Genomic DNA, 27,527 nt, shown 5'->3' with positions numbered 1-27,527 from the left:
ATTTATAAGGTAGTGATAATCTTAGTAAGACATAATAGTTGGATTGAGTGTTTGAGTTGTTTATTGCATGAGTAGTACTTAAATTTATAACACTTTCTTTGTTTTAATTGATTGAAGACTGATGTTTTCTGTTATGGGGTAAGTACATTGGGACCTCAGATGTTTTTTTCTTCTTTCGGTGCTTAGGAATATTGGTGTTAGGCAGGGAAAGGTCCATTGGAAGGTCCGATGGGTCGACCAGCCTGAATGTGGACATTGTTTTGATTTTATTTTCTGAGGTTTCCATATGTATTTGCTTAAGTCATATCCCTACACGATTTGTCAAAATTCCTCCTTTTTAAAGTGGTCTGGAGTACTCTATGTGGTTGCCTAAGGCAGAGGGACCATGAGAGAATTTTTCCTGTCTAGATTGTTTGATGGATATTTCAGGAATGACAGCTGCCTGACAGGTATTTTCGCTCTCGCACTCCAGAAAGTTGTTGTATTGCTAAGGTTACGCTGTAGGAAGCATGTGTAGGAGGAACTGTTATTTTGTTACAACTGCACATGAATGTGTTACTTTTTAGTTTTTTTGAGACTCTGCGTAGTCTCAAAGGGGGGATATGTAGTATCTTTAAAATAATAGCTTTGCAGAAGAAGGCAAAAACACTCTTAACTTTCAGTATAAGTTGATGTTGTAGTATCTAGGAGTTCCATGTGTTCTGTTTTTGCAGGTTTGGAATGTTTAAGTTAGGGGGCCCCTGGTCCAAAGCATCCATAGGGAATGGGCCCCTCTCTCTCTCTTCCTTCTTCTCTTAGTTCCTGATAGATGAGAGCATTTTAAAAAGGACCATATGTTCTGTTCCCTTTTTCTACAACAAGCACTCTATATAAGCAGCTGCATATATTGTCATGGAGGGGAACACTTTAGAATTGGCACGGATCCTCTCTCAGGTACTTTATAGTGCTTGATATGATACTGTTTCACTTTGTAATAAACATCTTATACAAGCATGACGGTGTCAGCGGAGACTTCTTCATCTTCACATCATTGCTATTTAATAAACAACACCTGTCAACTGTTTGCACTTTTCCACTGACTATTCTGTTAAGCATTTTGTCTTCAATGCTCAGCATGGCACTCCTGAGACTCCAGGTCCATTTCTTATACTCCTCCTCCAGTTTCCTGTACACTGATATTTCTACTGTGTCCCTGAAACTGAAAATAAAATATTTGTTCAGCAGTGCATTCCACAGGTCCTTCACTCGCTGTTCAAATTGCAATAATTTGAAGCCATTTGTCTTTGATGCACAAGAAAGAATGTGTCTTTTTAGCTCCTGAACATTTTCACTGTATGATGGGTTTGGTGGAGCCATTGGTGAGCTGCCCTCCCAGAGCTGAGCAAAGTATCTCACATCATCTGTAGGTCAAAGGCAATAACATCATTGAAAAATTTGGCATGGTATATTTCAGCTTTTGCAGTGAACTTGGTCATTTCATCCAGTTTTTCCTGCAAACGTCTCCTTTCTTCCATGTTTTTCTCCCAAGCAGTGATGTCTCCAACATTCTGATGCACAAACATGCAGCTGGGATTCAGTCTTACCTTTTCTGTCCCCTGAACAACAATCTGAATGTCATGTCAATGTAATTATCTGTAATAAAAGTATCACATCTTATAGCTCTTATTAACCATGATGCACATTTCATGAGGCCGTTAGTGAGTTTTGTGAATCTGGCTTGGTGTTTATGGTATTTTCACCTGTGTTTGGGCAAGAGCCAATTAAAATCCACATGTAAATGAGGACATACATATTAAAGACCCACCAAATGAAGCTGTGTTTAGCTGTCAAAATGGACATGTTAAAACAAACAAATACGATGCAAAGAAAAACAAAATTCTCAGAAACCCTCATTGTGAATTTCTAGGACAGTAGTGCTGGATAATAACAGTATTTTTTAGTAAAGAAGTAGCAAAAATTAAACAATGGTAAATAACAAATTATAAGAGACAATTGTGGAACATGTTAATGCAGCAGCAACTGTAACAGAAAGTGCTGCCGACTCAACTGCCAAAAACAAATGTGAAAGAAAAAGCATCTGGACGTTACTGGGAGTCCCAGCACAAGCCATTAAACTTTAATGAAGACTTAAAGTTTCTTTATTAGAAAATGTTGTTGAAACTAGAAAAATTATGCAAATTCAATTTTTAAATGATGTGCTGAAAGTCTAAATTTTTGTTTTTATTTCTTTTTTGATAAGAATTTTAAAATACTAAATTTTTAAAAGTAAATGAGGTTTTAGTAAATTCAGTTTTTACTTGTAAAAATGCATTTTCATTAGTATAATTGTCATTTTCACATGTGCAAATTGAATAAAATCAATTAGTTTGAATCTGAACGTCAAATTACTCTTCACTGATTTGGATTCCAAGCTAAACCTGGTTACCACGCACAGTAGGGGGATTCAGGAAACATGGAATTTAGCGCAGTAAGAAGAAAAAGAAAAGCTGTTTTTCAGTTCATTATTAACAAGAATCTGATCATGTTTTCCTTTGTAACACCTACATTTGTATTTCTTATGATAAAAGTTTATAGCAGTCTGAACTCCTGCTCATGCACTACAACAGCAGTTCAACCCAGATCAAAACGCGTATTTTAATATTCTGGTTAATCAGCTGAGTGAGGGAACATGCAGAATTTGTTGATTACTTGCATGTGTGAACAAACCTGTTTGGAAACATTAAAAACTATTTATTTTAATGCAGATTGGCTTATGACCGAAAAAGTACTGCAATAGTGTTTCAGGTGTTATTTCTGCACAATTGTGTTGTGTAATAAATCACTACTGGAAAATTTTAATAAAGTAAATGTACAAGCCAGTGATCCTCATTTATGAATCAATAAATGTGTTACAGTGAAGCTGTTTACTCTTAACGTCAGAGTAAATCTGGCACTGCGTTTTATGAATCTGACCCAACATGTTCTAGAATTAAATTCACATTTATACCTGATAATGAGCTTATTTCAGGCTGTTCTCAATTTACTGCTGAATCATTTAGGCCAGTATAAATCAGTATATAGTATCAGTATAAAAACACAGATTCACTCACAGCCCAATTCTCTACCTGCTGGAACATCTCATTAGTGTAGAAGCTCCCTCCATTCACTGCAACCAAGGAGTTGATCTTATCCAGTAGATCAGTAACTTGGGTGTGGTCTCCATGATTTCTGTTATTGAACACATGGTGTCTGTCACCACACTGGTGAATGATATTTTGTAAGCTGCAGTCAGAATCTTTAATGAATTCTTCAATGCTCATTTTCCACAGATCATCTCCTCTGGTGAACAGCACTATGGTGTATTTTCTGGATTCTTCACCAAACAGTTCTTGAATTATTTTCACTGCTTCTTGTTCCTCTTTTGTGAAGCGTCCCAGTAAAATAATCAGTAGACAGACGTGTGGACATGGAGCTGCCATGGTGATGCATTTAACAATTTCCTTCCTAATCTCTTCATTAGAAATACTTGTGTCAAACAATCCTGGGGTGTCAATCACAGAAATCTGTCTTCCTCTGACTTCAGCTGATTCTTTCTGACACACACTGGTAACTGATCGAGAGGACAGTAACTGTCTGAAAGCTTTTTTCCCCAGGATGGTGTTTCCTGAAGCGCTCTTCCCTGCTCCAGTCTTCCCCAGAAGCACAATTCTTAGATCTCCACTACCTGTGGAAGATTTTACAAAGAAAAAAAAAAGCAAAGTTATGAAAAAAAATCATTACAAGTACACCTAAGTTAATTTAAAATATTATGTTATCATACTATATATTATATATTTTAGAATGAACAATGGCACTGCCCCCGTGATGCTCATTTTCTTCATGAATCTAATATATTTTTAAAGAACATTAATAAAATATCTTTGATATAGTAAATGCCTTGATTTTATCTCTTCTATGAGTGGTACCTTTATCAGGTGATATCACAGCACTGTAGGTTTGAAATTGTGTATGACTGCAAAAATTACAACCACAAAATCTAGCTTAACAATGCTGTAGTGCACCTTTGAATATCACAGTCCATTTTCACATCAGATTGTTCATCAACAACAGCTACTAATCCCTTAAATCAAGGATTACACCAAAAATCAAATTTACACATTTTTACCCCCTAAACTCAAATGTAGTTGATCAGGCAAGACATGCTTTTTGTGAGTGAACTTTGCTTCTTTAGTTTTATGAGGCTAAAGTAGCTAACGAGTCATGGGGGATTATAACCCAACAATTAGCACTCTGCAGAGTGGATATCTAAATCATCACACACTCACCTCAAGCCGATGTCGAGTTATTAAATAATCTCCAATAGACATTTCTATGTAGTTTCTGACACTGTAGGACATGACGTTATACATAAACATAGACAAAAGACACAATTCAAGTTTCAAGATGGCTGTTACTACTGTTTTCAACTATATGATGTACTTTTGTCCATTTTAGGTTAACAATAATGTCATAATGTCAGTGTCAGAAACCACATATGATTTAATTATGCTAAAATTGGGGTGCAACTACCTCCCCTTTAGCTGCCTTTTATTGAGCACAGCAGTACATCAGGATCTGGAGGGTGACTGAGAAGTTGTTGACTGTTTATTACTTCATGATTATTTCACTGATGTTGGATGTACCATGTAACAATATAAGCTATAAATATGCAGTCATTTCAGCAAATCTCCAATTGACAGGTGATAACAGAATAAAAGGAAACGTTACCTGCTCTTAACTGTGCTATTTTTGTCTCAGATGTACTGATTCTTCTCTCCATTTCCTCCTTCTTTTTCTTCAGTCGCTCTCTCTCTTTCAATTTCTTTTCAGTCCTTTTTCTCTCCATCTCCTGTTTCAGTCTATTTCCTCCTCAGAGCTCTTCCTCATTCTCTCTATTTCCTCCTGATGTTTTTCTATGAGCTTTTCTTTAGTTTGTTCTTCCTCTTGGACTCTGATCTGCAGCTCCTTTTGTAGATGCTTTAATTCTTCAAGCTCCTTCATGTGTTTCTCTTCTGAAAGCTTCATTCTCTCCTCTAGATCACTTCGCTTTTTCTCTTCCTCTGCTCTCCTCCTTTCATCATTCTGCACTTTTCTCTTCAGCTCTTCTGTCTTAGACTCATATTCTTCTCTTTCTTTTCTGCATCTCTCATCCCATTCTCTCCTCACTTTTTTATTTATTTGATCTTCATGTCTTTTCAACCAGGCTCATAATATCAGATCCAGGTTCTCCAAGATAATCTTCAATGGATTTCTTTCTAAAACTGTCTCCTCCAGTAAACAACAAAATAGTGTAGGTCACTGATTCTATATATGTCCTGGATTATTTTCACTGCTCCCTTTTCTTCCTCTGAAAATTTCTGTCCCACTTTCTGCACCAGCAGAAACACATGTGGACCTGGAGCTGCCATGGAGATGCATTTTGTGATCTCCTTTCTGACTTCTTTATTATCAGCTTCAGTATCAAACAGTCCTGGAGTGTCAATCACAGTGATCTGCCTTCCATTAACATCAGCTGTTTCTTTCTGACACAGTGTGGTAACTGACATATGGGACACCTCCTCTCTGAATGTAACTTCTCTTCCTAAGATGCTGTTTCCTGATACACTCTTCCCTACTCCTGTTTTAACCAGCAGCACAATCCTAAGAGCATCTAAATGTAAGACATGAAAATGAGATGAAATATAGCAAATGCAAAACAGATGCAGCTGTCAAAATGTGCCAGGATTCACAAATAGAACATTTGGAACTGTTACTTCATAAAATATTTGTATTGTAGAAGATATGGAACTATTACCTTCTGAATGACTTTGGATTTGTCTCTTTAGTGTATGAATAGTTGTCTTCATCTCTGTTATTTGATTCTTGTATCTTCTCAGTTGTGTTTCAACCTACCCATCCAGATTTGTGAGTAGAGTGAAAAGATCTCCATTATTCTGAAATAACAGCTCCTGAACTCTTTCTATTAATCCGACACGTCCTACAGCCTGGACCCCTTCCTCTGGGAAAAAACACAGCAGTGTTTTTAAAGACTTACATCACTTTTATTCACAAGCCATCACTGTCTCAAGAGGGTTAATGGAGAGCAACAAATATCTGCATTAAATGTATAATCTGCATATCATGTTCACTTAAAAAACTTTTAGCTACAAAAGTAACACTGCCATATATTTGCAAATTGTACCAAGACTTTTTAGAGAAAAATATGCAATGTTTGCACCGTAATCATTTGACAGAGATGAAGGACGTGTTCTTACCCATGCTGAAGCTGGACATGCCGATCTCTCATCGTAATATGGGTATAATTTCATCACAAACGTTTCTCCCCAGGTTCTATTAACACTATAATGTAATCACACACAGAATAACAAATAAAAGAGTTCTGAAAATTCCACCCATGTCCATCACTGAGAATTTATCTTATATCCTATATTTCTGATGTTCTCTTACCTGAGCTCTAGCTCTTTCCATTTTCTTCCCTCTTCCACCTCAGCTACATTGTAAAAAATGTGACTAATGGTTACTTAAAAAAATTATGGCAACAAGTGAAACGTAATATAATTGAATAGATTTTACCTACCTAAACTTTGGTTAAAATGCATTCAATAAATGAACTAAATTTAAGCAAAAAAAATTAAGTAAATGTTAATAAAAGCAACAGTTAAAATGTGTTGTATTTAGTAATATTATGCCACATTACGAGTTAATGTAGCCCACAAATATTGAGTAAATACAAATGAATTTAACAAGGAAAATTTTGTTATGTCTACCAAGTGTCTGAGCAAAATTGCTTTATATTTACTCAATATCTGTGGAAAATGTATTTATATTTACTAAATATCTGGCGAAAACTGGTTTATATTTACTACACTTAACTACATCTGTGGTTGCCAGATCTTCACAATAAACATATATAGTGGAGAAGTATAAGACATTACAGTATGCTTTTTTGCCAACCCAAAATTTCTCTTGAGAACTGTTGTTTATTTACGTTTAATTACTATGAAAAAAGCATATATTGTAAATCTGTATACAGTAAATTATTTTGAAAACAACAGATATACTATTAACATAATTAAAGTCTATCAGTGATAAACACAGTATGTATGACACATTACAGTATTTTATTGCAAAGTTCAAATTTACAGTAAATTACCAGCAGCTGTAGTTGCCAGAATTTCATTGCAACAAATACAGTACAGCACATAAGGAACTATAATTAGTTAGAATAGATTTAACAGTCAACAACTGCATTATCTCTACAGGATGCAGAAAAGCTAGTTCATGCATTTATTACTTCATGGCTAGATTACTGTAATGCCCTGCTGGCTGGATGTCCCAACAAAAGCCTTAACAAGCTTCAGCTAGTCCAGAACTATGCAGCCAGAGTTCTTGCTAGAACCAGAAAGTTTGACCATATCAGCCCAGTTTTATCAACCCTACACTGGTTACCAGTTAAATTTCGCATTGATTCTAAAATTCTTTTACTGACTTACAAAGCACTAAACGGACTCGCCCCTCAGTACCTGAGTGAACTTCTCTCCCACTATGAACCATCACACCTACTTAGATCACAAGGTGCTGGCTTACTATTAAGTAATTAGTACCTAGTACCTATTAGTACTATTAAGTATTAGTACCTAGAATTAATAAGGTTACGTTAGGGGGGAAAGCCTTCTCATACAAAGCCTCCCAGATTTGGAATAATCTTCCTGTTAATGTTTGGGACTCAGACACAGCCTCAGTCTTTAAGTCTAAGCTAAAAACTTACTTGTATAGTCAAGCCTTGCCGAGTTGAACAGCTGCCCATCCTGTGCGTTCTGATGCTGCTGCCTCTTCTGCCTTGATCAGGTGCCACTGCTCGCCAGCCCTCTGGACCGGCTTACCACCATTGAGCCTCCTGTTGTCCAACGCGGTGCAAACCTCACACTCACATGATGTTGGATGTTTACTGGAACTTAAAGTGTGTACTGCCACCAGTTCTGCATGAGGACTAACATATTGTCCATCAGGTGTTCACTAGGGATCTGCACAACCCTCTCTGTAGCCAGAAAACAAAAACAAAGTAGAAGTTAGATTGATGCTTTGCTTGAGCATGATGCCTATACAAAGATAAACGCAAGGCCTTCTACTGTTAAACTGAGCTCCAATGTAGTAAATATACGAGAAACCAGCATTCAACATTCATACCAATTTCCCCTATCTTTATCTTGTTTAGTCAACTTATGTAAATGTCTGGTTTTACTGACTGATATCTGTCAGCACTAAAATATTTAGTTGAGCTAAAATAAGAATATTTGTTGTACTAAGTACAGCTAGTCTCAAGCAAAGAGGAGAAGAAGTACAACACAAGTGAACAACTGATCAATCAATAATCTGCCACTGTTCTAAGAAAGTAATATACGCATTATCATATATTAAGACACTAAAAATGAACAATTCTTAAAGCTCACCTGTGTTCACAGATAAGCATAAATTAACTGATTACACCAGAAATCCTTTAGAAACAACTGAATTAACTGCCTAAACAAAATATATACAACTTACACATAATTCAGGCATATTGAGTGGAATAGCTAACAGCTACAATATTGTTAAGAAAAAATACAAACTGAATTACATCACTGTGCTTGATTATATGTGTACACTTACTGGCCACTTTATTAGGTAATGCTGGCTTGTATTTACTTAATTTTCTATTGAATCTGGTCTATTTAATATATATGTGCACTCTGTAGTTCTGCATTTGCAAATTGTAGCTGATCTTTTTCTCTGCATACTTTTTTAGCCCCCTTTCACATCATTCATCAATGATCAGGACCTGCCAAGACCACCACAGAGCAGGTATTATTGGTTAATTCTCAGCACTGCAGAGACGCTGACATAGTAAGTGTGGTACTAGTGTATCAGATGCAGCAATGCTGTGATCATCTCACTGTCACTGCCTGACCAAGGAAAGGTGGACTGACAAGGTAGGAGTGTCTAATAAGGAGTGGAGAGAGTGGACACAGTGTTTAAAAACTCCAGAAGCACTGCTGTGTCTGATCCACTCGTACCAGCACAACACACACTAACACACCATCACCACGTCAGTGTTTCATGAATAATACGTGCTCTGTGGTGGCCCTGTAAAAAGAGAAAGGGGGGGTCACTGTATACAAAGAAACAGATGGACTCCAGTCTGTAAGTCAGGAGTACTATAAAAATAGCCAGTGAGCATATATGTACAGTATGTTTGGGAGAGAGAATGAACATCTGAATCCTACCTGTTAAAAATACTCAGCTCTTGACAGATGTGGAGGTCTCTGGTCAATTTCTTTATCACTTGCAGTTTGGAGAAGATGGATTCCTTGTGACTGCATGTAAAATGAAAAAATAAGTGAGAAAAATTAGTAATAAATACTCACCATACAACACATAAGGATAAAGAAACCTGAACAAACAGTAAACAGTATCAAAAATAGATCTACAAAGTAACAAGAAAAGCAAAGGTATCTGCAAAACAACACGAGAAAGAGCAGGTTACTGTGAACAACACTGTACTGTCTTTTACAATATCACACAATCTTCTATTGTTGTCATAAAAGTTTTGCAAAGTAAAAAAAAAAGCAAAGCAGGTGAGTCAAATAAATGTTAAAATACATAATATTGACAATGTCTTGTGTTAAAAGATGTTATAAAATATTTAGCGTAATATGTAACAATATTACAAAGAGCAATACCATAAAGATACTATAAATTAAAGTATACAATGGGACAATTCCTGATCAGTTGAGAACCAGAAGCAGCAGATTTATGCCTGTAAAAGATAAAACATTTGGTAAAGGTTTAAAAGACTAGCTTCAACAACTGAAACAGATACAGGCACATTTATGTTGGCTAACTGCATTTGTATAAGCATTCAAGCCTCTCGAATCTAGTAAACATGCTGCTTTTATGGCTTAGAGATATTTTTCTGGCTTATTCTGGAGTTGGTAATCAGTGAGAAGCAGGGTGGACAAAATACACAGCTTCTTAGTTGTTGTGTAAGACAGGTGTTGGTAATTTGAGTAAAAGCAGAAATACTCTTGGTTAAATATTACTTGTGAAAAGGTATTCAGTCAACATCTGTACTTGAGTCAACATGAGAAAACGTCACAAAACTGTTCTTTCACAAAGGTTATTACAGTCAGTCAACAGTCAGTCATGAGAAACACAGACATACTAATAACTATTAAGTTTAAAACACTGACTTCAATTAAAGGCAGACACATTCATCTTAGACAATTACAAATGTAGAAAACTGAGCATAAACAAACCAGCAACATGCCAGAGAAAGAGAAGTAAGTAAAAGCTGCTTCCATACCTGAGAAATGCTGGTGGTAGATGTAGGAAACGTGTAGGTAACTGCAAGAAGAAAAGATATGGTTAAGCCTGAAAACAGTGACATAAGGAGAAGAAAGAACAGATTTCACAAACTTTGGTGTGATATAGGATTGTTAGCATGTAAAATCCACGATCACGTTTTCTTTTCCAATGCCAATCCCAATACTGAAATCTGGAGTACTGGCTGATACTGATACTGATCCTATATTTCTTCTTTCAAAACAACTAAACTTTAAAATCAGCTGAAGCACTTAATATTAAGAGGAATTCTACCAAAAACAGCAGCTTAGGCAGGAAGAACACTACAGAGATGTCCAGTTTAGAGGAGAAGGACAGAGGAGAACTGAGCCAGCTCACACAAGGAACAGACCGCATCCAAACGGTCATCTGTATTCATTTAACATGAACTGAAGACATCGGTGTTGGCCAATCACGAAACTGCTGAGATCCGCTCTCACAACTCGACTCCAGCCTGAGGGAGCATTAGCCGAGCTAGCTGATCCGAGCTAAACAGGTACAGTGTTTAGTTTTTTTCTTCTTCCTTTTTTAATGCTTCTATTTATCAAACTTGAAATCTGCTGTGGATATTTTATTACAGTGTCTGTCAGCTGCTTTAGTTAACAGGTGTCACCCACAGCCACAGTTTACCCGTTAATAAGCCTAGTTTAGCTACTGTTTGGAGATAAACGGTCGTTTACAGCTGTGAGACAAGAAATGTAGTCTAATGCAGGATCTTCATCAACTCTGGACAGAGATTCAGTCGCTCTGTCGTTATTTAGGCGGATTGGCCTGATCTGATCCCTCCCCACCTCCTCATTCTCTCTCTCTCTCTCTCTCTCTGTCTGTGTCAGTCCTTCTGCCTGTCTCTCTCTCTTCCTACACCTCTCTCTCTCTCGCTCTCTCTGTCTCTCTGTCTTCCTCTGTCTCTCTCTCTTTCTCTTTTTCTCTCTCTCTCTTTTCCTCTCTCTCTCTCTCTCTCTCTCTCTCTTCCTCTCTTTGCCCCCACCCCTCTCTCTCTCTCTCTCTCTCTGTCTCTGTCAATTAAATTCAATTCAAGGCGCTTTATTGGAATGACAATGCTACCTTTGTATTGCCAAAGCTGGCCAGAGATTTTTAAACAAAAAATCAACAATTTAAGAGGTGAACACACTAGGAATGAAAAAAAAAAAATTAATGAAAAATTAAAATTTAAAATTAAAAACTATATATATATATATATATATGTATATATATATATATATATATATATATATATATATGTATATATATATATATATATATATATATATATATATATATATATATATATATGCGCATGCATGTATGAAGTATGAAATGTATGAAGTGATCAGAATGATTACCAGTGAAATATATTACAGTAAAAATCAAAGCTGGGTAATTTGCTGATGTTGCTGCTGATGTTAATGGTAGAAATATTCTACACAGATATTAGTGAAAATATACAGTTTGAATGCTGTGAATGTGTCCATCGGGGAGCTGATTGGCAGCCGGACCCTCATTAAAATTATATTATTAATTAACCAATCTACTCATAATTTTGACTCAGGTTTTTTTTTCTCTTAAATAAACTTAATTAAAAAGTAACAAACTCTGCACAGCCTTTCAGGGATTCTAAAATATTTTATCGGAAACAGATAAACTAGGACGTCTTATATAATAATCTAAGCATGAAATGCATGCAGTTTAATGTAAACCTTGCGTCTTACACAGTTAGCAGAAAGTGTAATGTGCTCTAGCAGTGCGAACTGTGATCAGTCTCAGCTCTCAGAACTTTTTCCCACATATTATCATATTTTGCTTTAGTGTTTTTCTGTACAGATTATTTCCAGTGATGTAGCTGAGTACGCTCAGAAATATGTTCAGGTAGTGACAGGTAGTTGGGTCTAACCTGCAGGGGTGGGGGTGGCAGTGGGGGTGGGGGTTATGTCTGAGAGCAGGAAGAACTGAGAGTCAGAGAGGACGAGGACAAATTCGAAGGCTGCTTAGACCCACGAAGGCTGCACCGAATTGAGATGGTCTGCCCTACGATGGATTTTCTGCTTGCGTCACAGCACCGCTGCTCCCGCCCTCACCGTTGCGCCACAAAACACTGCTCTTGTCAAGTTATTTTAAAGTACTTTAATGATGGAGCCAAAAACTTTGATTTTAATTGTTTATTTTTAAATTTATTAGAGCTGGAGATGCTTTACCGTCGGCTAATTTTTAAATTTGTATCATTAGCCATTCGCCTCAGTTTAAACCCAATACTTAGATTTATATATATTTAATTTATATTTAGAAGTGTCTCTTCAGCCGCCGTTCTCTGTTGATGCCGCCATGTTCTCAAATCCTCGCCTGGTACGCAATGAACCTCAGGATGCACCTGTTTGATCCTTCATTCCCATGGACGCCATGCATGCTGTGACGCAATCGGGCTTCAAATGCAGCCTACAAAGGATGTAGCGCCCACCCCAAAAATAAGGACGCAGCCCCTTTATTGAGACACATGGGAGATCTTTATGTTTTCTTTCTGAAAATAAAAAGAAATAACTAATACTAATACTTAATAGATTATTTTCTAGAAATTGATTAAATGAAAAGGTAAAGTATTTGGCTTTGCACATTTTATTAATTACTCAGTAAAAAGAGTAAAGCTAGGTATTTCATCTGTGATGTTATTTAAGACAGGATTAGCTAACATTCCCTAGCCAGCCAGATGGTGCTACTAAGACTTGTTTATTATGTGGTTTTTGCTGCAATTTGAATGTAATGTAGTTGAATGTAAGGCCATTTAAGTACATTAGCTGTGTAAATAGTGGTTGACTAATGTTGGCCAGCCAAATGAGGTACATAGTTAAATTAGCTTGCTAATTTAGTTAGATATTATTCATCACTGGCTCTCATTTTTACTTTTCACTTCAAGTTACTAACCTGTATATACCTTTAATAAGACAATTTTGAGTGGCTGTGGTAGTATAATTTCTTTTTTGTATTACTTTTTCCACAATGTTGAGCTATTTTTAGAAATAGCCAGACTATTAATTTTAGAATGTTACAAACATGTACATTCTTAAAAAGTGTGCATGATTATTGTAACAAGTGCTTATATTCATGCATTTAAATGTTAAGTAATTAACAATATAAGTACATCAGTGCAGAATTGCACAGACTTTTCTAATTTCTGCATGAATCTAGCTAACACTGTGACTACCACTTTACACCAGTTAAGGCGTTACACCAGCTTTGACCGGCAGTTTTTTTTAAGTACTTTGTTACTCTACTTAACCCTTGTGTGGTGTTGGGGTCTGTGGGACCCATTTTCAGTGTAAAAAAATAATGCAATTTATTATTAATTCAATGTCAGATTCTTTGGCCTTTGGTCATTTTCTGTGAAGAACTTTTTCAATGACTTCACATTGTTCACCCCCTACACATTTATATAACACGTGGTATTGGGGTGAACCCACGGGGAATAAAAGTGTGGAGGTGCTGTGTCCTTTCATCACTCTAAAATTTTTACATTTTATTCATATATATTTCCACATAAAATATACATTAAATGTAAATTCACATTTAATTATAGATTAAATATACATTTTAAAGTTACTCCAGTAATTTCCAGTAAGATATAGAAATTAGACTTTATTAGACATATATTGTGTTTAGAACTGTTTTAGTGAAGAAAAAGTATCTCCAAAACTCTAGATTAGACCATGGTGTGGGTTTTTCTATAGAATAAGCTTAGTGGTTATAACACATGACCGTTCCCCTTTAATACTGGATCATCATTACTAAGATGTGGTTCACTGGTTGACTGCCATATCTGATGAATGTGACTATCAGCACATCCATATTTACCCAAACAGCTGATAGTGGCAGTTAACTGAGTCTAGCTCAGAGGCAGAAGAATTTAAAAAGAGGCTCTGTACTGACCACAGATTAAACCTCTGGAGAAAAGCTAATGACCTTTTGACAAGAACTAACCTGTAAAATATATCTTTGGCTCCATATTTAATGCTTTCACTTATAGTTTCTCCCTCATGCTTTCTATATTGGTACAGTTAAAAAGACAATCAAATATCCACTCATAAAACTGCTAACCATACTTGAAATTTTGCAGACAATATTTGAGATGTTTCTGTTAGGAATGTTGAGAGAACTCACACTGACGCAACGTGTGAACAGGTATGTACTGTTACTTACCTCCCAATAGTGGCCTAGAAAGGTGTGTCCTCATGCTCCACCTACTCAGATGCTGCAGAACTTCCTACAGCCCACAATGTGCTGCTTTGTTCTGACATCCTCCAGAGCTTGATTGATGTTTCTGTGAAGTCTTATCATTGTTCTTTAAACACTCAACTCCTGCACTATTGTTAGCAGATCTGACATTAAGATGCAGGTGTGATGTGTTTCTGTCATAAATGTTGGTTAAAAGCAGCAAAATTTCAGTGTCCAGAATCAGAGAGAATGAAGTTGTAGACCTGTTAGGAAATCCAGTCTGTGGCTGTAAATGATGCTCTCTGAGGTTAGAAATGAGAAAACCTGCATTCCTGCTCCTGTGATTATAAAAACTACTAATGCTTAAAGGAAAACTGGGCAACATTTTCTGTATTTATAGTTATACATTTGCTCAGAGCTCATCCTCATTTGGTAACAATGTTTTGTAAGCATACTAACAAATTCTTATAATGCCTCTTAGGGCTGTAATAATGGACAATAATTAATTCTTTGGTGACTTATAAACATGTGTCACTATCCATTATAATAGCTTTTAAACAGATGAGTTGTACATAATTATAAAGCACACATAATACATATTACCAAATTATAAAAACATTATAAACATTTCAAACATCGGAGTGCTTCAAATAAACTGGTTGATATTGTAGGTTATTCATATATGAATATAATTTTTTTTTCTGTTTATGTGTCTGTCTGTGTGTGTTCAGTATTACACTGTATATCTTTTATTGTTGCAGGACCAGCTGAGAGAGCTTTCTGCACTGCCAGGCAAATTAGGTCCCATTTATGTGTTCTGCTCATATTTATGCATCATAGGGCAAAACTACTGGACAAAACAATCATGTTTACTGTTACCAGTTTTAGAATTTTGAGAAATTAAGAAATTTGAAGAAGCTTGAAAATATTTCCAACTCACATTACAAACATAAAAGGTATAATAATGTATCCCATAGTAACAATATTTTTATTTTAACAATTAAAAACAAGTTAATAATTTATTTATAACAAGGAAGGACATAAAATATGATTCTCTCGATTTTGAGGAACTTGCTGAAGGGATTTTAAATGTTTATAATCTTTTTTTATAATTGTTTTTTATGTATTATAGTTATTTAATAATTATGTACAGGTCTGTTTAAAAGACATTACAATGAATAGTGACATGTTATTAGAGCCTTATGAAGCATCACTAAAAATATGCTAAAAGTTTTGTTACCAAAGAGTTATAAGTGCATTTATGGCTTATGAAAACATGCTTCATAGAATATGTTACCGAAAAGAACTGCAAACCTTTCGCCCATTACATTTATTTTAGCATTCTTTATTATTTAACAAACATGCTTTAATATATAATATAATCTCTCACCTCATACAGTTTTGTTTACATTATACAACAGTCTTTAACTTTTTCTATTTTTGAGCGATTTAGATCCTGAAATAGTTCATTAGGGTAGCAGTTTCCTCTGTTCTGCTCCACCATTCTGTCTTTCTCCTCCAGCAGTTCAGTGACCTGCTCACTGTTTCTCTGGTGTTTATTATTAAAGATGTGATATCTCCCTCCAAACCGCTCAACCAGCCTGCTGAGAGCTCTGTTCTGTTTAATCAGCTCATCCACACTCTCTCCCTCTAACTGATCTCCATGAGTGAAGAGAATAATTATGTACTTTCTCATCTCTTCCCCGAACATCAGCTCTAAACTCTGGACCACCTTTTCCTCATATTGTGTGAATATTCTATTAATAGGCTGAACATAAAGGAAAGCGTGAGCTCCTGGACTGGACAGATAGATACTCCTCCCAATCTCTGCAACCAGATGCTCAGGAGACATTGCTGTATCAAATAATCCTGGGCTGTCCACTACACACACACACACACCTCCCTGCTACCACTGCCTGACCAACCTCACTCTGTACTGTTACAGAAGTTAAACTGGCCTCAGATCTGAATCTCTTCTCACTCAGGATGGTGTTTCCTACAGCACTCTTTCCTACTCCAGTCTTCCCCAGCAGAACAATCCTTCTCTGTGAGAGATCTTTCTCAGGGTCAGGTGGAGTTCGAGGAAGCCTCATATCAGGAGCTGAACATGAACACAGAGAGATAGCAGAACGCCATTACATTACACACTTCATTACATATCTGTGCAAGCTACTGTAAACTGTTTTACTCAATGTCACACAGTATTTCTTTTTAGATGGGATGTTTCAAAAACATTATAATATAACAGGAAGCAGAAAAAAACACGATTAGCCAGGTTTCCATCTATGTATTCTGCATATTCTGGCATATCAAATAAAAAAGACTTGATCAATGATGCAAAGATAAATAGAATTTCCAGACTTTAGAAAAAATTGTAGACTCGATACAGTGGATAAACTGTTGTCCAGTTAAATAAAATCTGATGAATTACAATGAAAGACATTTGCTGAAGATGCAAATAGAACAAAATCATATGACTGATCAGATGTTTGTTTTTGTGTCCTCATGTAGCTACGAAATATAACAGAATACAGCAACAGCTACCAGTGGACTGAGGATCAAATTTGATTATCTTATCAAAGATAAACATGTAACGCTAACTTAAGAATGTAAATAGACAGAAGGTGCCTCAGCTGATGAATAGATCTTTTCTGAGCCTTTACATGTGACAGTGTGGCAGTGATGTAAATTCCAGCCAGAAAACAAAACAGTGATGAGAAGCTGCTCAACATTAAAGATTTCACTGTAAACTCACTTCATAATGATAAGTTTAATTCATATAGCGCCTTTCACATACCCAAGGATGCTTTATATATTAAAGAAAGAAAGATAGAAAATACTAAGGCTTGGAGGAAGAATAGTGAGCAGTAAAGAAGAAGGTTTTTAAGTTGAGCTTTAAACGTCATGAAAAGTTTGTGAGAGAAAGCTCCAAAGTTTGGGAGCAATAGCAGTGAAAGATCTGCTGCCCACTGACAAAAGTCTTGTGCATGGGATTGCAAGAAATCCAGTGCCAGAAGACCTGAGGGAGCAAGAGGGAAAGTACAGATGAAGGAGCTCAGTGAGGAATGTAGAGCAGGACTATAAAGAGCTTTGAAAGTTAGCAGAAGAAGTTTATACTTAATACAGGACGATATTGGCAACCAGTGAAGCTGATGGAGGATAAGGATGATGTGTGCAAATCTGGTAAAAGTGACGACTCTGGCTGCTGAGTTTTGAAGGAACTGAAGCTGGTTGAACAATTTAGCAGGGGGACCATTAAAAAAGCGAGTTGCAATAATTAATGCAGGAGAAAATGGCATTTACCAACATTCTGCCATCAACATGGTAGAGCAGAGAGTGGAGGCATACAAATGATAAAATGCAGTCTTAGCAAGTGACTTAATATGGGGAATGTAGGTGAAGAGTTAAAAATGACTTGAACTGGTTTAATAGAAACACTATGCACATTCATAGTGAGACTGGAGAAGCTGGAAACTAGTGCTCCAAGTAGCTAGTGGCTAGCGCTAACCAATTAAATTATTCAGTTAAACTTGCTGTGCTCTAAGTGCTGTAAATTAAAATGATTCTAGAGGCTTGTGCATTTGAGAACAATTCTGAAATCAGTAAGGTACTATGCACAGTTTTTAAAATCCCTGGCTAAAATGTGCTAAAATTAGGAGTATCATTTCGCTTATTTCATTTGAGGACAGCACAGAGCTGCCGACTCTTGCTCACTCACCATTAGCTACTGACTCACAGAATTCAGTCTAATCTCATGGTCTCTTTTTACACTTGACATTTCTCAAACATTTGTATAAAATGACCTACTAATGATTATTTGTTTCCTGAACTTACCCCAAAAATAATACTCTGTCACACTGCATGCCTTTAGAGGACTTAAACTAGTAAGTTCTGCTCTCATTCAGCATTGATAATTCATTGTTGGCTCTCCCCTGAACTGGTCAACATACTCTAGTGAGGGCAGAATACAGTCCTATTACAGAATACATAGAATAGAGAGCAGTCAAAAAGAGTGGCAGTTGAGACGGGGCAATTTAGGACTAAGAACATTACGAAAAATTCAAAAAACAGTTTATGAAATCATACTTGGGTATAATGGGAAATATCCAGGAAAAGCCGAAAACTTCATGTGCAAGGACAGGTCGAGACTCGCCACTTGGCAAAAAAGCATAAGCAAATAAAGCTACAGTTTAAGAACAACGTCCTCAGTGAGTGATTGCAAGATTTGTAGGTATTTTACTCTCCACAGTGCATAATGTCATCACAAGATTCAGGGAATCCTGAGAAATTTCTGTGCAGAAACTGAATGCCTGTGACTTTTGACCGGCATGCTTCTGTGATGATATCGCCACATGGGCTCCAGAATACTTTGACAGCTGTTGACAATAAACTCCATTTGTCACTGCATCCCTAAATGCAAGGTGAGACCATACTGTGCACAGTGGAAGACAAATGTCAGGCCCGTCTGAAATGGCTTGATGCACAGTGGGATTGTGTAAGGTGGTCTGTCGAGTCAACCTGTTAGATTGTTTAAGGAAATAATAGATGTTATATTCTCTGGTCCAAAGGAATAAAGGACTATCCAGATTTCTTTTAGCATAAAGTTCAAAAGCCAGAATCTGATATGGTATGGGGGTGTATAAGTGCCAATGGCATAACTAATGGGTGACTTGCACATCTGTGAAAGCACTATTAACACTGAAAAATATGTGTACACATTTTCGAGCAACATTGCTGCTGTTGGAACAAAATATCTCGTATTTCCCTTTTTTATTTTTTTAATAAATGAAACCTGCCAGTTGCTCTTTACATTGGGTTTAACTTTCATGATGAATGGACCAAAAGACATCTTCCATAATTACTTAGAAAAAAGTCTAGTTACATTGACTTACATTAAAAAATAAAGTATGTTTTTGACTTTTCCCATAAAGTTACCATTTTGGAGGTTTCGCTCCAACAGCAACAATATGCCTTTTAGATGCCATCTTTTTCGGGGATGTCCATGCTTATTTCAACATAAAAACACCAAGCCATATTCTGCATGTGTTACAACAGCATGGATGCATAACCAGAGAGTGTGGGTGCTAGACTGGCCTGAGTGTCTTCTATTGAAAGCGTGTGGTCCATTATTAAGTGCAAAATCCAACAGTGAAGGCAACATACACTTGGACAGATGAAGACTTGTGAAGAATTGCCAAAAATTTCCGCTTTCAAAACTGGATCAAGTGATGTCTTCAGTGTCTAAACAGTGTCTAAATGTTTATCAAGTACTTTTAAAAGCAAAGGTGATGTAACATAGTGGTAAATCTGCACCTGTCCCAATTTTTTGGCAACATGTTGTACACATTTGAAATGAGCATTTATAGTTTTTATTGGCATTACACATAATGTCCTTTTTGGAATTGGTATAACATATCTGAAATTGTATAACATATTCAAAATTCCGATACCAATCGAAATCTCAGTTTAAAAAATAAATTTGACAGTGAGAGTTTTGCCTGATTACTCCCTCCTAAACTACCAACACAATCTCAGACACCCAGCTACACTTTTCAGCACTTCTGCTATCAGAGTGTCTCAGCACTCTGATAGGAGAAGTATGATATCATGGAGTCCTGCTTAGCAGTAATGCCGTCAATATTTTGGAGGTGAATGTGGAGAGACGTGTGGATTTAGGGATTAGAAGTGCATGAACATGGATTGTTTTAAGCCAAAGGCAGCCAAAGGCAGCGCAGCCTATAGCACTAAATACACTAACTACCAGCATTTATCTAACATGGACACAGTTATAAGCAGTAGATGCTAAAAATTACCAGTAAATTAAAGATATTGAAGCCATTGTTCTTGTGTGCAGGAACATCATTGTTCCTGATACAAGTTTTTACACAAGTTTTTATACAAGATTTTCTTATTTATTTATTTTTATTATTAGCACTTTTTTGTGTTTCAGTGGACTTGTCAGTCTTCATGCAGTTTCTTTCCTACTGCAGTGTTTGAATGACCCTTAGGTAACACCTCAGTTCATATGTCATTATATTCTATTGTTGTGTACTTTTAATTCATAAACTTATCTGAACTTTCTGAACAAAGCAGAACTTTCTTTTACTTCAGGGACAAACAGTTTCTCCAGGCAGTGGGATGTCCTGAAGAGGAACCAATTATAAATTTATGACTGCTAAAAGAAAATGTGCTAGACAAAGGCAGAGCGCTAAAGAAAATTTTGCCAAACCCCCATCTGTGCAGAGCAATCCTACTTTTGACCCCTTTGACCCTCTGTTGATTTAATACTAATTTAAACTGTTATTTTGAAAATCATTTCCTTTCCTTAGTAATCATGTCCCTTACAAGTAGCCTTATGTAATGCCTTTAGAAATAGTAAGCTGTAAGTTCACTAGTAACTTGTAATAGATGCTGTCAAAACAGTAATGTTTTATATATGAAATTGCATGCTTGTGTTCTTTTACTGAAGTGTAACCATGCTCAGTTTTTGTAAAATTGCCTCAATGCAATTTGAGCACCTAGCAAAGAATTTTCATTTTCAAAACAAAAAATTAAACTGTTTCCCTTTTTCAAAACTTAGGCCAGTCCTATGCTAACATTAGTATTGTTCTGTTTGCTGCTCAAACCCATAGAATAATTTAGAGTCTCAGGTGAATTTAATGCCTCTGGTTTGTCTTCATAATTGGTAATCTAATATTCAGTGACTATATATCTTTTGTAATTCATCATTTAGTGCTTATATAATTCTGTCAATAAATAACCCTTTATTAAAGTTATCACTACTGATTGCGCGCATGTAAAAACCACAATTCGACCAAATCTTGTAATGTAATGATCCAGTTTCCTGCCCACAGGTAAACCCCAACTTAAGATTAATTAAAAATATCTGTGTTTTCACAGTAAGTTGGAAAATAGGTGGTTTCAGTGGCCTTGTCCCACTACACTATGTCTCTGACATGCCTTATATGACAAATGATGTTTACTTCTCCTCACATTTTCTCACACATCTTTTGTCATATCAGATCAAATAAAACATAACAATGTATTCACTGAAACTTTTCTTAAGGACAGAAAATTTATGCACACATTTGAAGCTCATGATAAAAAAAAATAAATAAAAACTTCTTATTTTGCACAGAGAAGCCATAACTACCTTAACTTTAATATGCTGGTGATTTCTAGAATTTGCCCCATTATAATTGTGTCACTACTGTTTATAGTGTATTTATTTAATGTTATAGTTTATACTGCACTTGGCTACATTCATGCTCAAAACAAGGCATGTTTATATTCTTCTATTCATTAAATCTACACAACAGTCCTCCCCACATTCATCTTCAAAATGCTGACAGCATCACTGTTAATGCAGAACTCCATGAACTCGTACTTTTCCTAAAAGAGTGATGAGAAGCCAGGTGTCTGAGATTGTGCTGGTGGCTCAAGATGGAGTAACGCCTAGCAAACCCATCGAAGTTGTAGTTCTTCATTAAACAAAGATTTAAATTTTTCGATGTCAAAATGACATTTTGATAATGGAGGTGATATATGTAGTGTTGAACTGGAAACATATCTGACTTAAACATAGAGCATTTTTAGTAATATTCGGGATGGGATTTCAGTGGCTGTGTATAGCTGTGTTCCCAAAATAGTACACAAAAACCCCATGACCTTATAGAGCACATTTACATTTACAGCATTTAGCAGACACTCTTATCCAGAGCGACTTACAAAAAGTGCACACCTCATGACCACCTCAACCTCAGAATTCCAATCAAGTAATACTTAAACTGGTACTTTAACAGCATATACAGCCCTATATTCATACATGGGTATCTGTATCTATGTAATGTCAGAACTAGTCCTGAATCATGGAGTCATTTCAGCAGGATATTATTAGAGCTAATTACAGAATAAAAGGGAACATTACCTGATGTACTGACTGTTCTCTCCATTTCCTCCTTCTTTTTCTTCATTTGATTCTCTCTCTCTTTAAATCTCTCCTCACTCCTTTTTCTCTCCATCTCCTGTTTCAGTCTTTCCTCCTCAGAGCTCTTCCACATTCTCTCTATTTCCTCCTGATGTTTTTCTATGAGCTTTTCTTTAGTCTGTTCTTCCTCTTGGACTCTGATCTGCAGCTCCTTTTGTAGATGCCTTAAGTCTTCAAGCTCCTTCATGTGTTTCTCTTCTGAAAGCTTCATTCTCTCCTCTAGATCACTTCGCTTTTTCTCTTCCTCTGCTCTCCTCCTTTCATCATTCTGCACTTTTCTCTTCAGCTCTTCTATCTTATATTCATATTCTTCTCTTTCTTTTCTGTGTCTCTCATCCTGTTCTCTCCTGTTCTCTATCTTCTCTCTCTCTCTTTTTCTCATCCTCCTGCTCTCTCTTTATTTGATCTTCATGTCTTTGTCTCTTAAGTTCTGCTCTCTGTTTTTCCATCTGGGAGAATATTGCTTTCTCTCTCTCTTCCATCCTTTTCTCATCATTCTTTCTTTTGTTTTCATGTTCCTCAGCTCTTTTAACATCAGCACTCTTGTTTTGTACCTCTTTTTCTTCCATTTCTCTTCTGAGTCTCTGTTCTCTCTCATTAAACTCTTCCTCTCTTTTCTTTCTCTCATGTTGTTTTTCATCTTGAGTTGTTTTCTTCATTTGTTCTATCTCTGCTTTCAGTTCTTCTTTCTCTCTCTCTAACTTTTCCACTCTCTCCTTCAGGATTCTCTCACATTCTTCTTGTTCTTTTTTCTCTACCTGCCTGAACATCTCATTAGTGTAGCAGTTCCCTCCATTCACTTCCACCATGGAGTCGATCTTCTCCAGTAGATCAGTGACCTGGGTTTGGTCTCTGGTCTCCTTGTTGTTGAAGACGTGGAATCTGTTACCACACTGTTCAATCAGGCTCATAATATCAGATCCAGGTTCTCCAAGATAATCTTCAATGGACATCAATTCTAGAAGATCTCCTCCAGTAAAAGGCACCATAGTGTATGTTACTGATTCTTCACCAAAAATGTCCTGGATTATTTGCACTGCTTTCTTTTCTTCTTCTGAAAATCTCTGTCCCACTTTCAGCACCAGCAGGAACACATGTGGACCTGGAGATGCATTTTGTGATCTCCTTTCTGACTTCTTATCAGCTCGAGTATCAAACAGTTCTGGAGTGTCAGTCACAGTGATCTGCCATTCATTGACTTCAGCTGTTTCTTTCTGACACACTGTGGTAACTGATGTGTGAGACACCTCATCTCTGAATGCATCTTCTCTTCCTAAGATGGTGTTTCCTGTTGCACTCTTCCCCACTCCCGTTTTACCCAACAGCACAATCCTGAGAGCATCTCGGCTTGCCCCTAAATGTAAGACATGAAAATGAGATGAAATATAGCAAATGCCAAACAGATGCAGCTGTCAAAATGTGCCAGAATTCTTAAATAGAACATCTGGAACTGTTATTTCATAAAATTATTGTATTGTAGAAGACTATTACCTTCTGAATGACTTTGGATTTGTCTCTTTAGTGTATGAATAGTTGTTTTCATCTCTGTTATTTGATTCTTGTACCTCCTCATCAGTCCCCTTCAGGAACAATAAAGAGAAAAGCATGAACTCCAGGATCACAGAGAGAGACACAGTGGAGAGTCTCCTGCATCACTTCCTCCTCTGAGAGCTGAGTGTTGTAGAGAGCTGGCATCTCCACCAGAGTGACCAAACGTCCACACACTTCTCCCTCCCTCCTCACACACACTGAGCTCTCTTAAAAAGATGATTCAACAAAAAAAAAATCTAATTTGCCTGTTTTTTCCCTAAATGTAGCTGAGCATCCAAAACATGTTTGGCATCTGAAGTTTGCTTCTCTAATTTTGTACGGGAGCTACAAGGCTAATGGTGTTAAAAGATGCTAAAATCATGCAAAATATTGAAGTCTACAATATGGAAGTCAAACTAGTTCTTAAGACTTGCTGATGTGATTTAAGACACAGTATGACTTACTGTGATTTAAAAAGATGAAAACCTCAATTTGTAGCCATGGCCTGCTCTAGTATTGTAGGGGTCCTAAGCAATTTCTGGGGGTCTCCCATCTGGCTAGCTAATGTACTATAGAATTAAAGCTTGACTAATAACAATGATGACTACCACAGGATGTTAAAATTATATACATTTAGAACTGGCTATTTGTGTATTGCTGATGATTGGATGCTGGTTTGGGGTTCCAATAAGTTATAGTTTAATTTACAGATAACCTTCTCAGCATTTACGATCCAGGAGTCTGTCTCACAATGCAGTATTTCTTGCTTACCCAACTAACTTTAAGCTGGTGGCAGTGAAGACAGCGATGCTTTCTTTTAATGTTGTAAATGCTTTCCATTCTGCATATTCAGGTAGTAGCTATTGCTGCCTTTTAGTCTCCTTCGGAAGTTCCTACTTACGACTTTGGATGTCATAAGTACAATGTGATATATGTTCAAGTGTGTTTGGTCAGAAACTGGGTGGATGCACTGGTAATAATGCCTTTCCTTTACTTTTGTTTTTCTGTCATCTAAGAGAGTAGGTTATTTTGCCATACTGCAACCAAATGAAGAACAGAGAATGCACATTAGGTAAGTGATGTTATTATTCAGTTGGATGCATATGCTCATATCTATTTTCCTTGTGTAAATGACAGTAAGACATTAAAAAAGCTTTTTTTGAACACGGTCGTAAGCCTTCTCCAAGTCCACAAAACACATGTAGACTGGGTTGGCAAACTCCCATGCCCCCTTAACATTTTGTGTGAGGGTGAAAAGTTGGTCCATTGTTCCACGGCCGGGATGTTATCCGCATTGTTCCTCATCAATCTGAGGTTCAACTATAGATTGGAGTCTCCTTTCCAGCACTTTGGCATAGACTTTCCCAGGGAGGCTGAGCAGTGTGATACCCCAGTAGTTGGCACACACCCTTCGATCCCCTTTCTTAAAAATAGGGACCTCCACCCTGGTCTGCCAGTCCAAGGGTACTGTTCCCGAGGTCCTTGCAATATGGCAGAAGTGTGTTAGCCACAACAGCCCCACAACACCAGAGCCTTAAGCATTTCTGGATGATTCTCACTACCCCTGGTGCCTTGCTACTAAGGAGCTTGCCAACTACCTCAGTGACCTCCATCAGGGAAAAGGAGCCTGACACACCAGAAGCCTCTGGCTTCCACCGACCGTTGTCCTTCTGCTGACCGACAATATCTCCATTTGAAGTCAGTTTCTCCACCCCTGCTAAATATAGCTTGGGAGTCCCCCATGCTGGACCTTGCGGGTGGTGGGCCCACATGGTCCCCCCATGTTGCCTTTTTGGGGCTGAGCCTGCCTGGGTTACGCGGGCTGCCCAGCCACCTGGCACTCGCTGAGGAACACTACCCCCAGGCCTGGCTCCAGGGGAATGTCCTGGCAACCCTCTCCTGAGCAGGATACACACAGGTTAATAAATAAACTAACACATAAAAGATAAATGAACCTGGAATACTGAAGTTCCACCCTCATATCGGTCAGCAAAGATTGTTATATTCCCAACTGTTTATAGTGTTCAGTTAAAAAATCATTAATTATCATTATCATTATTTCATTTATTTCATCTGAATACAGAGAAGGTTACAAAATAAAGTTTAATAACAAAAAACTCCAAACACAGGAAAAACACAGAAGAAAGAAAATTATATACTGGCATCTTAATCTAGGACAGACATATGACATATACTCACAAATTACTTACATTCCTTGCATAGAAGTTTTCGTGTGAATAAAGTTATTTAATTAATTAATGTTTGTTTATTTTATTTCCAACTCCATATTATGTCTTTTTTGTTACCTTCTGGCTTTTTGAAAAAAACACATACACACACAAAGTATAGAAGAGTGAAAATGGAATTTGTATTTTTGCCACGCTTATCTCCAACAATCATTCTTGATTCCAGAGATTCCCCAATTCCAGAGAGAATTTCAGTCATACATTATAAAAAGGATCCAGTCCTACAGTCAGATTACCCTTTATGATCACAAAAATTATAAAATACTCCTTATTCACTAAACTAACCTTTTCTAGTGCACTATGTATGTTATGAAAGACTCTTTGTGCAGTAAGAAATAATGCACACATGGTGTTGTAAATCTTTTTCTTTGCAAAGTCAAGAGAGTTTAAGAGAACAGCATTTGCAGAAATGATGACTTTTATTCTGAGAGCACTCAGTACATCTCATCACAACCCAGTCTGACACAGCAGTTTTAAAGGGGAATGCCACTGATTTTTTTCTCTTTTTTGCATAATTCTGTTGTTTTGATGTAAACAGTGTCAGAGTGGTTTAATGTAAAATTAGCCATTAAGTTACGGACTCAGATTTGTGTCTACAACAAAAACATAGCCATTTTATTTACTATTCAAAATCACCAGTGAACCTACACATGTCTACTGAGTTTTGTAAAGTAGTGTTAATGGTGGTAAAATATTGAAAAATCTGAAAAATACATTTTCTTTGGTGACTATTTTGCCTCACAATACCCTGCATGTATTCCTCCACCATGAATGGATTAAAAGACACTGATTAATAAGATGTTTTAGGCCAAAACTTTACCACAAAACTACCATAAAACAGTGTCTGAGTCACCAGGCAGTGTATTCATAACCATTTCATGTTACAACTTTCTGTGAGGGTGCTTTTAGAGGTATTCAACTCTTCAGATGTCTGGTTCCTATCACCACCACTGTGAACAATTCTGACTTGGTAAGTTTCTTTAGAATGGAGCATTTCACACCAAACAAACTCTGAATGACTTTGTCTACATCTTAACTATTTAATTATGTGGAACTTTTGAAAAATTGGTGGACTTCCCCTTTAAGGCCTCCGTCTTTTTTTCCACTGCATGAACAATTTGGTGAAATTCCAAAAAAATCCTGTTGCGTCTGGTGTGTAACAACTT

The 27,527-nt window shown here is 36.8% G+C and overlaps 1 protein-coding gene and 2 pseudogenes across 1 annotated transcript; all 3 read right to left on the bottom strand.

Annotated features, from left to right (window-relative positions):
- Positions 1-177: 177 nt before the first annotated feature.
- LOC118804523 lies at positions 178-1,619 on the bottom strand (annotated as a pseudogene).
- A 699-nt stretch (positions 1,620-2,318) lies between these two features.
- Positions 2,319-6,508, bottom strand: LOC118804522 (GTPase IMAP family member 9-like). Its single transcript, XM_036565018.1, has 5 exons — positions 6,466-6,508; positions 6,273-6,357; positions 5,813-6,016; positions 4,747-5,668; positions 2,319-3,703 (listed from the first exon to the last, which is right to left on the bottom strand). The coding sequence occupies exons 4-5, from the start codon at positions 4,862-4,864 to the stop codon at positions 3,063-3,065; spliced, it is 759 nt and encodes a 252-aa protein (XP_036420911.1). The 5' UTR covers positions 4,865-5,668; positions 5,813-6,016; positions 6,273-6,357; positions 6,466-6,508; the 3' UTR covers positions 2,319-3,062.
- A 5,211-nt stretch (positions 6,509-11,719) lies between these two features.
- On the bottom strand, positions 11,720-27,237 carry LOC118804524 (annotated as a pseudogene).
- Positions 27,238-27,527: the final 290 nt, after the last annotated feature.

Source organism: Colossoma macropomum, unplaced genomic scaffold, assembly GCF_904425465.1.
Source record: "Colossoma macropomum unplaced genomic scaffold, Colossoma_macropomum, whole genome shotgun sequence".
Lineage (NCBI taxonomy): Eukaryota > Metazoa > Chordata > Actinopteri > Characiformes > Serrasalmidae > Colossoma > Colossoma macropomum.
Note: the sequence above shows the minus strand (reverse complement) of the source record. Positions and strands in the feature narration are given on the sequence as shown.

Excerpts from the sequence above, each read along its gene's own strand:
- LOC118804522 (XM_036565018.1), bottom strand. The coding sequence starts at position 4,864 with ATGGAGAGAAAAAGGACTGAAAAGAAATTGAAAGAGAGAGAGCGACTG. Across the intron at positions 3,704-4,746 it reads AATAGCACAGTTAAGAGCAG|GTAGTGGAGATCTAAGAATT; the intron begins GTAACGTTTCCT and ends AATCTTCCACAG.